At 45.6% G+C, this 10,858-nt stretch overlaps 1 protein-coding gene across 1 annotated transcript; it reads right to left on the bottom strand.

The window, feature by feature from the left end:
- Nucleotides 1-240: 240 nt before the first annotated feature.
- Nucleotides 241-7,397, bottom strand: ARSI (arylsulfatase family member I). The gene is made up of 2 exons (XM_015407195.1): nt 7,004-7,397; nt 241-2,318 (listed from the first exon to the last, which is right to left on the bottom strand). The coding sequence occupies exons 1-2, from the start codon at nt 7,321-7,323 to the stop codon at nt 920-922; spliced, it is 1,719 nt and encodes a 572-aa protein (XP_015262681.1). The 5' UTR covers nt 7,324-7,397; the 3' UTR covers nt 241-919.
- Nucleotides 7,398-10,858: the final 3,461 nt, after the last annotated feature.

Genomic DNA, 10,858 nt, shown 5'->3' with positions numbered 1-10,858 from the left:
GTTAAGTTCTCAAACACACAAAGTATTTATAGGGTCAACTTAAGACACTTCTCCTGTGTCCTTGAACTGTGATATGGGAAGGCAAGAGACCACACAGAAGACCCTGCATGGTAGAAAGAGTTCCATGAGAGCAGTGGCTTCCTTCCGAGTATGCAGCTGGCAAAGTAAATAGAGGTGGCACTGTTGTCTTGTAGTATATACACACAAATACATAGACCAATATGTAAACATTTGCCCAATTATTATTTTCCACACACATACTTTTAGTTTATACATGTAAACATGTGCAATGCTCACATTTCTTACTGATGTCCCTGACTACATTTATAGGATGTTTGCCATTACGTATATTTAGGAGGAAATGTTCACACTGTTTCAGGCTTGTGTTCTATCTCCGATAAAAATAAGTCCCCAGGTCTTCTGTATCACCACCCACTCGCTCTGAAGTGATCAGGAGGGAAAATAGCTGCAACCTTTGGGGAGGGAAGAACCCACAGATCCTTTTCCCAGAACGAGAGCATTATGTAATGTAGAATATTTCTGATGAGAATGTTATGAGGCAAGAGCGAACAGAGCCCAGACCCTCTTCTAAAGCAGACATATTGGAACACCTTCAGGTAGGGTTGGTCTTTGGTTATGTCCCAGGACCAGATTTTCACTGGTCTCTAGATAGCCTGCGTAAAGACATTTTCACTTTCATGCTTTACCATTGCACAGATTTGCCTCTTGATAATCATGGGCCAAAAAATTGTGAAAAGACCCTCCCCACTTATGTTTAACTCCACCTACCACATGGGTGTAGGGGAGGAATTGGGTAGTCCTATTGACTCTGTTTCCATCAGTGCCTCATTCCCCTATTCTCATTGCTGGTACTGCACCCCTTAGGGGTTGCGTCTTGTACCTCTGACACTCCCTCCCATCAAATACGGTTTGACATCAGCCTGGTGTTCAGCTTCCGGAAAAAGGAGCGCAGTTTGCAGATCTTACACTTCTTCTTCCTGTTTTTATTTTTCAGCTTTCCGTGTCCTCCTTCCCACTCTTCTTCTTCCTCAGTAGCCCAGGGACCCCAGGCACCACCATTAAAGTCTGGGTGGGCGCGAGGATTCTCAGCTGGATATCTCACTGGAATGGCAGTCTGGTTGTAATGAACAAGCCGGGTCAGGAGAGCCCTCACTATGTCTGGTCTTTGGTCTGATAGGTCATAGCGCTCATAGGGATCGGCAGTGATATTGAAAAGCCAAACAGATTTCCGCATGCCATCTGTTAGCCGCTCCAGGTTCCACCAACTCCCTGGGAAGTTGGTCAAAGTCTGTGGTGGGATCCAGTCACTGTAACCAGGGTCTCCAGTCAGAAGTTTCCAATCCCCCCTCCGTATAGAGGCCTGTATTGCAGTATTCCATATGCCAAAACCTCTCTCTAAAGAGCCATACTTGGCATGGTTATAAAGGGGATCAATATTATGCAGGATTTCAGTTCGAGGACACTCCTTGCCCTCACTAATAGCTGGCCACACATTATACCCATCCAAGCGTTCTGTCTGAGAGAGGTTACCCCCAGCCAGGTTCACTAATGTTGGGTACCAGTCTGTTATGTGGATTAGGGCCCTGCTGGTTCGACGTCTACGTTTAATCAGAGGGCTGTGGACAAACCCAATGCCACGGACTCCTCCTTCCCAGTATGTTCCCTTGCGGCCTCGCAGAGGCCAGTTACTTCCCCCAGAGAAGGTCTGCCCACCATTGTCCGTGGAAAACACAATCACACTATTGTCATAGTAACCGTACTTCTTGAGTGCCCAGGTGATGTTCTTCACAGCTTCGTCCATGCATGTGACCATAGCAGCATATTTGCGTCGGGCAACATTACCCATAGAGCGATAACGGTAGATATATTCCTTAGGGGACTGCAATGGCGTATGCACCGCTTGGAATGCTACATAGATGAATATGGGCTCCTTGGGATTATGGGTAGCCAGGATTTTGCTGACTCGCTGAGCATAGAGGAAGGTGGAATATTTCCCACTCTGTTCCCAGGCCACATTTTCACCATCATGAAGGTCATAGCCACATACACCCGGCCCATCACAGTTGTCATAGGTGTAGTAATCCACATTCCCTGTCAAGGAGCCCAGGAAGGTATCAAAGCCCCTGCGAGTAGGCAGACATTCTTTTCTATAGAACCCCAGATGCCACTTGCCTACCATGTGTGTGGCATAGCCGGCTTCCTGAAGCTTCTGGGGAAGGGTGACATGGTCCAAGGGCAAGCAGTTTGGCTGCCGGGGACGGATGATGGAGTGCTGAAGACCTGTGTGGATTTGGTACCTAACGAGAGAAGAAAGGAAAGCAGAGACCACAATTAATCACAATGCCTCAGTTCCCCACTAAAGCTCTCCTTCCACGTCCAAGGAATAAACTGTCCTGCTGAGCATTACTTAAGATCACACAATTCAGGATTCTCAGGATGGACACAGAATAAAGAGAGGGCTCACAGTGGCACATTCTGCAGCTATGCCTTGAGCCTGCCTTCACAACAGAACTGTCAGAGGAGCATAACAGCCTGTGAAGTGTTGTCCTATCATGCTAACTTTCTTCTCCTGGCCATCCTCTCCGCCCTTTCTGTTTCCACCTTTAGCCGCGGAAATTAAACAAAGTGCTTTGTAGCCAACAGTAACAAAGTCGCAAGCAGAGAGCAGCAAGATTTGACAGGTCGGTGCCTTTGTTGGAAAATATATGAGCCTTCTTTATATATTCTCTGTGTTTCCAGCCTCAATGCAAGTCCAGCTTCTTTTCTGTGAAGGCAATCTTCCAAAAGGCTGCAAAGGGGACTCAACAGACTCCCAGCATAAGCTGGAATAGCATAATGTACAGGTGAGCTGGGAACCAATATGGTGGTGCAGTTACAGTGTCACACTAGAAGCTGCTAGATCTGGGTTCAAATCACTCAGCCATGAAACTTGGTGACTTGAGGCCAATCACTCTCTCAGCTTAACCTTCCTTCTCAGGGCTGCTGTGGGGATAAAATGGAGGAGCAGAGAACCATGCCTGCCACCTTGAGCTTCTTGGAGTAAGTGTGGGATAAATGTGAACTAGCCAGATAGAAAGAACACCTCCCACTCCCTCCCTGAAGTGCACATTGGGTCCAGTCTCCAAAGATCATGTAATATTGACCTTTTCCACATGGGTTATGTGCCCCGATTTCAATGCTATTGGAAACCCCCCTGGAGGGGGGGTCCTGTGTCCTCACTGTTTCCTGGTGCCTTTGTGTACCACCTGGGGCTTCCCTAGTTTTTCTCCATTCTTTCCTAAACTTACTTTCCTGAGAAGTTTGGGGAAGATCACAGCAAAGCCTGGATGACTGCCATGTGGGTAGGAAAATTTGGATTTTCCCAGCCCTATCCACATGGCAGCCATATCTCCCCAACCACAACCCACCACACAAGCTTTTTAAAAAATCAGCAGAGGAATAGAGAGCCAGCATGGTGACAGACTCTAACCTGGAGAACCGAGTTCAATTCCACACTCCTCTGTATGAAGCCAGCTGGGTGACCTTGGGTCAGTCACAGCACTTTCAGAGCCCTTTCAGCCCCCCAAAAATAAGTCTAGCTCACCACCTAGTGGTGCATAGCACTAAGAGAGCTAGAACTTCAGGCTACCAGATAATCTTAGGATTTCCGGACTTTACAATACACAATGCAATACATTAATTATAGTTTTATTATATATAATAATATAATAATTTTATTAATAGTAATTATTATTATTATTAGCAGTTGACTATTGTTATATCACTATAACGTTGTAACGGCCTGTGTATCAGGTTTTCTGACTTCCCAGATTTCATTTTAAAAAAACTAAAGTTTCTAGCCCTATTTGTTGTGGAGATATAAAGAAAAAGGACTGGAGACTTACTTTTTAAAAAATGAAAACTGGGAGTGCAGAGAACCTGATATACAGTTTGCTATAATAATCTGATATTCTATTGTTGGGTTTTTTTAAAAAAAAAACAAGCAAACCTGGAACCACACCAGTGGCATGGGGAGGTAGCCATGGCCAGAGGACTGGGGCACAGAAAATGTAAGGAACCCTGCAATGTGGAGGCCCCATTGGTGCTCACAATGGCATCCACAGTGGCAATGAGAAAACCCTAAAAGCTTGCCCCCATGTGGAAAACACCATTTTAACAGTTGTATATTGTGTAAGGACGTTCGAGCCCAGTGGCACCTTTAAGACCAACAAAGTTTTATTCAAGGTGTGAGCTTTCATGTGCATGTACACAAAAGCTCATACCTTGAATAAAACTGGAGACTTACTTTTTAAAAAATGAAAACTGGGAGTGCAAAGAACCCGAAGAAGTGTGCGTGCACATGAAAGCTCATACCTTGAATAAAGCTTTGTTGGCCTTAAAGGTGTCACTGGACTCAAACTTTGTTCTGCTGCTTCAGATCAACATGGCTGCCCACCTGTATCTACATTGTGTAAGGGTTTTTAATGATGTAATGGGATATATTTTCAGGGTAGTAGATGGGGGGAGGGGGATCAATAACAGCCTGCTGAAATGCTTAGGTGAGATGGCACCCTTACAGTCTCAGTGCCTGCTGGCAGTAGAGTGAACCAGTGAAAAACACTGCTAGAAAGGGTGAGAGAATCAGAAGCATGTGCCTGTTAATGACTACTGCAAACTGGACTGTGGCTGCCAGAACATGGGGGTGGGTGGGGGGAGCATTGGTACCACAGTCAAACAGATTCACTGTAGAGCAACCATCAACAAGTGGCTTCTGTTTGAACAGATACAAACCGTTTCCCAGTTTTCAGCAAAGTCAAAAATATACAGTTATAGTCTTTTTACCCCACCCCATTCCATTAACTGTTTGTCACGCAGCAATGTATATTGTACACAAGGGTGACACCCATTACATACTTTTAATTATTTTACTAGCTATCTAAAACAGACGGCCTTTTCACCACAAAATATCCTAACAGGTCACTTTAGAAGCAGGTGTGGAACACTGAAGAATACTCAGATGGTGTCTCTATCCAGATGTCCAAAACAAAGTACTATTTTTATGCTATTTGTGTAAGGAATGTAGAGCCCCATCTTAATGTATAGCCTACACCCCATGTCAGGATAATATTGGTTGCCTGTTATTCTCTGGCAGATTCAGATCTGCCATTCAATATGATAACACTGAAAGAAAAATCGTAGTTGTATACATAAGTAGATGTTCTCACACACAGAGTGTTTGGGAGTTTGGAATTCAGACCTAAACCCCCCCCCCTTCTGTTCCACCTATAGTGGAGTACCATTACTTCACAACCAAAAAGGTGTGGCTGCAATTCTAAACTTTTCCATTAGTGCAAGAAGAAGGATGGGCAACCTTGTCTAATTTCCTCCTCATTACTCTCTCCTGTCCTGTGGGGTTTTGTCCACATGAATACTGTAATCCCTTTCATAGCCTTTTCAGGGGTCAAAAAGTGGCTTTTCTCCCCCTTGGGCAAGCAGAAGAACCAACCAACATGCCCACTACTTCAGCATGCTTCGGTTCTGTGCTCATACGGCAAACATGGTAAGAGACGGTCCTAAACACACACTTATGAAACAATTTGGACAGATTTGCCACCAGCATTTTCTCTTATAAGTTTGTCCTTAGGGTACAACTGTCTCCAATTGTGTTTTGCAGGCAACTGATGAATGGTAACACACCGTCCTTTCAAGAGTTCTATCTAGACCAGTATCTATTGTGATAATAGATAGCAGCACCCTTTCTCCAAGTACTTTAGAAAAGTGGGGTTCCTGCTTAGAAAGAGAAAACAGCCATGAGTGGATTGGGGCCTAATTAAATGATGAGAAGGGGCATGTGAAGTAGGCTTGTACACAACCCCTCTTCCTTTTCTGTTAGCTCAGCACCAATGACCCCTTTGAACCTCTTCCAATGTGCTGCTGTCCCTAACCATACATTTTGACAGCAGAGACAGGCAGCCCCCCAGATGTGTACTGAACAACAGCAGGCCAGACACATTTTGCTCTACGTGCAGGGCCAGTTCTTCACCCAAGGGAGTGAGTCAAGCCCTCAAGACACTGGCAGCACTGCTGAGGCTCAGCTTGCTCCTGTTGTGCCTGGCCAAGTATGATGACACCCTGGGATGTAGGTCAGTTTGAGTGTGTGTGACTGGCTGGCCCAAGGTCACCCAGCATGTTTCCACGGCAGGGTGGGGATTCAAGCCTGGCTCTCCCAGACACTAATCCTTCCCCAACATGCTTACAAAGCCACATGGGACCAGAAAGGAAGCCTGCTGCTCTTAATGGGTAAAGAATTTTAACATGCACATATCAGTCATCCTTGCGAAGCAGGAAAGTTGTACTTGACCAGTTGAGAACTCAAACCAAGATGTGACAGTTTAAGGGCACCCAGTGAACTCATGGCTGAACTGCAAGGTGAAGCCACAATTACTTTTAATACTCTGTCCCTTGGATCACATTCTCCGTCTGCCAACACTGCAGAGTTCTTTTATATTCATCACATATTTGTGTGTGCGCACATTGATTGGTTTTACCCAGCTCAGACTCCTATTCATGCACAAACTGCACTAACAACATCTAACTTTAGCAACCACAATACAAAACTGAACTATTAAATAGCATGCTGCCTTTGTGTGCGTGTGAAGGAATTCTGTTTTTTTAAGGTAGCTATTACACGTTCTTTCCCTCCTTTTAAAAACTTTACTGAGGTAACAAAGTTTTATTTAAAAAAATTAAGTCACATGTCTGTATTATTGACATATGTATTAATAATATATAATCTTGGTTTGTGTTACTGATAATCATGGCAACACTTATCCTACAGTTTCGGCTCTAGCCCATCACATTTTCCAGTTTTTTAAATGAGAAAGGCGGGAGGGAGGTTTCCCTGAGAGCCCTCCTCATTGTAACACTGTCCTGTTCTGGAAAGGAGAAGCCAGCCGCTGCATTTCCCTCAGGGCCGGCCAGGGTCGCCCACCCTTGGTCTTACCTTCCCGTAATCAGCTGGCTCCTGGAAGGCGTGCAGATGGGCTGGATGTAATAATTCTCCAGTTTAACCCCCTCGGCAGCCAGTCTGTCCAGCGTCGGAGTCTGGATATCTGAGCCGTGGTACCCAACGTCATGGTAACCCTGGTCGTCCGTCAGAATGAAGATGATGTGAGGCGGCCTGGAGGGCGCTGGGGGGCCCGGCTTCCCCATGGAATCCGCAGAGACATCGGCCACCAAACTGGGCTTCATCCAGTCCCAGGACAGGTAGCCGAAGCTGAGGAGGCTGACAAGGGAGAAGCCAGTGAGGGCATACACCGCCATGCTGGACCAGAGCCCGCAGGCATTTAAGACGCGCCCCCTATTGACCCGGCATCGTCCGCGGCGGCAGCAGCAGATCTCGCGCGCCTCTTTTTCCCAGGGAGTTCTGCTTGGCGAAACAACTTTTGACGGACCAAAAAAACCGAGTTAATCCACAAGTGCCCCCCGAAGGTTAAAGCAAATGGGGAAAGGAGAGCTCTTCCAGCCGATTCAGTTAAAAACCACAGAAGGGGAGTCTCTTAGCGATCTTATTCATACCAAGCCCTGAATTTTAGAAAGGTCCCACTAAGGGGAAATCTGTCCCCCGGAAATCTCTCTCTCTCTCTCTCTTTTAATACCACAGACGAAGCCGGAGTCTGCTGCACTGCCCCTATTTGCCGCCTAAAGGTACGAGGCTCTGGCAAAGTAAGAGGATCTTTTCGTTTGAACTTCTGTCGAAGGTTGCGCCAAAGTTCAGCCCCATCCCCGCCCCCCCCCCCCTTCGGGAGGCAGGACCGCCGAGCCCTGCCTTTCTAGTTGGCCCTGGTGGCAAATCCTTGGCAAGGGCACACAACCACGACCCTCTCTCCGCTTCGCTTTAACTTGGTGGGTCCCTTTTCCGAGCCAATAAGTTTGCCTTAAAAAAACCCAACAACAACCCTCAAGTCTTTCTAGCTTTCCCTCCTCTCCCCCCTGGTTTTTCCCTTGTAGAACGACAGCCGCGACGCCGACTGCAAAGCCCGGGAAATCCACCCCCCGGCCCACTTCGTGGCGAAGGCAAGAAGTTGTAAAACATCTGCCCAGGATATTGCCTAAACAGCCCGGTTTATGGGGAGCCTGAAGCGCCAGCCCCTCCCCGTCCGCTCATTGATTCAAGCGAAAGAGCCGAGAAGAGCCCGGGATCTTCCCGGGTCCTAAAAGCTGCTTGGTTTCTCTCGGCTCAAGTCACTGTCGTACGCGGCACGAGGGAAGCGACGAACTGATCTTTCTTGCTTAGCGGCTCTGCGATTTTACTGGCACACCTCCCCACAACCACAACCACCACCACCACACAGACACAGCAAACTACCCGCCAGTTTGCTCGTCTTGGCACGCGAGCTGATCGTTCTCCAATTCTTTCCCCTCCCTTTCCCCTGTCTCTGCTCCCCCAGAGTACCAGCTGGACTGTGATCCACAGAACAGAGCTGACAACAGAGCAGATTCTTAGCATTCCTCTTACTGTAAAATTATTACTTTTTATTCTGGCAGAGCCCCTGCTTCTTTCAAAAGCTTCATAACAATGTTTTGTGTGTGTGTGTGTTCATCTTCAGGAATATGAAGAGTAATAATGAATGACATAACTTCCATTTTGCCTTCCCATTTGCTTGACTTTTTTTCTTCAATTCTTTTATGTGTCTAATCTTTCCATTTAGAAAGGGCAAATTAAAAGACAGTGCTCTCCCCTCATGCTCCACCAGAACAGCTTCACTCACCTGAACAAGGTCTTCTGGCAAGGCCAGCCTGCAAATGGGCAAAATAAACAACTGCCTGGGCAAGTGTCTTCTTCACTGTGGCCCTCACCTTGTGGAGCTGCCCGCCTGAAGAGGTCAGGAAGGTTCCCATGGCAGCGAAAGAGTTGCCCCAGGCCATAGCCAGAAAATTTTTATTGGGGGGAGGGAATGAGTACAGCGGTGGTCAGCCCACCATTATTTATTATTTATGCTTTATTAGTTATTTACCAATTTTCTACTTGAGACTCAAAGTGAATTACATGGTATAGAACACTGTAATCACAGCATGAGAGATCTAATAAAAATGCAATAGGACAAGGGGTACAAAAATTATATACATGCCAAAAAAAGTATCAAACTTGCTATGTCAAGCAATGTAGAAAGTGGAATTACAAAAAATGAAAACAGTGCTGTAAGAAAATGATAAAACATACAACAAATCAATAATATATAGCATACACTGTGGCATAGACTACAGCACTATTCTGTCTAAGCTTTATAAAAATGCCCTCCCAAGCAATTGTTTTACATAGTTTGCAGAGTTAAAGGAGTGTGAAAGCCTTCTTCCAGTTACTGAAACCTGAAACTGTAAATTCAACCTTCCTTTCTCTGTAAATCACTAACTCAAGGCTTCTGACAGTGCCACCCAACACCCCTGCAGGCTTTTAAAATCAAAACTCTTCAGCCCTGCTAACTGCTAATTCTGTTCTAGCCAATTGCATAGAGAGTTCACCCTTGGAAGATTTCTTACCGGATCCACATCTTTTTATCTCAACGCCTTCCTTTTTTCCAAAGAAAATTTACACCTGAAAGATGTGTGACAAATTTCACACCAACCTGTAATGCTGATTGGAGGAGTATGACAAATGATTGATGGGGCACCACCCTCTTTTGCACCACCATGTCTAAGGGCCTGAATTGCCCTGTAATTCAGTGTAACTTATTTGCAAAGTTACTTAGTAAAATTATTTGTGACTGTGGTCTGTACTACTGTACTACCAGCTTGCTGACACTAGGATCCTACAATGGAATTTTGCTTCATTTCATGTGTCATGTTAATACTCATGCTTTGCTTTAGCTCTGTTTTTAGACATCTGGTTGGTCCTACATCCTTAATCACATTGTTTCCCAACCGTCTCATCCATTGACTGTACTGACTCACTCTGGGCGACCTTGGGTCAGTCACAGCTCTTTCAGAGCTCTCTCAGCCCAAAAAATAAGTCTAGCTGGGCAACTAGTAGTTGTTGTTGTTGTTCAGTCGCACAGTCGAGTCCGACTCTTCGCGACCCCATGGACCAGCTCCCGCCAGGCCTTCCGGTCTTCCGCCGTCCTCTGAAGTGTGCTCAACTAGTAGTGCATAGCGGTAAAAGAGCTAGAACTTCAAGCTGCCAGACAATCTTAGAATCTCCCAGCTATACTACACACAATGCCAGATTATTATTATTATTATTATTATTATTATTATTATTATTATTATTATTATTATTATTATTATTATTATTATTATTATTATTATTATTATTATTATTATTATCTCACTCTGCATAATTTGCCTTGAGTCCAAGTGAGAAAGGAAGACAAATAAATAAATAATCAGAACAGCTCTTTCCAGACACACAGAGCAACCTCTGTCATTTTGTGAATGCTGTAGAAAGCTGCCCACAAAATAGTGGGCATGTGACCATCAAAACGGCTATGGCTTCATAGGTAGATGAGTTCTAGCTCCAGCTTCCTTCCCCAGCCTGTTTTGTCCACTTTTCCTTCCTTGGATGATCCACCACTTCCATCCTATCCGTCCCTTGGCACCCTTCTCTGTCTGCTGCATTGTTCCACACCCTTTACTTCCCCATCCTCTGTCCCACCCTTCAGCCACTTCTCTTCAGTACAATTTATTTAGCCGCTCATTCTTGTGGCCAAGTTAGCAAGAAGCCCACTCACTCCCCCAAATCCTGAACAAAGTGTCCTTGCTTTCCCCAGTCCTGTGACAGTAATACTTGTCTATCTAGTTATTAGCTGTGCAGACTCTTGCTCTGGCCAGTATGGCCACATTCATTTGTGACCTGTTGCAT

Source organism: Gekko japonicus, unplaced genomic scaffold (genome assembly GCF_001447785.1).
Source record: "Gekko japonicus isolate JY-2015 unplaced genomic scaffold, Gekko_japonicus_V1.1 scaffold4878, whole genome shotgun sequence".
NCBI classification, from domain to species: domain Eukaryota; kingdom Metazoa; phylum Chordata; class Lepidosauria; order Squamata; family Gekkonidae; genus Gekko; species Gekko japonicus.
Note: the sequence above shows the minus strand (reverse complement) of the source record. Positions and strands in the feature narration are given on the sequence as shown.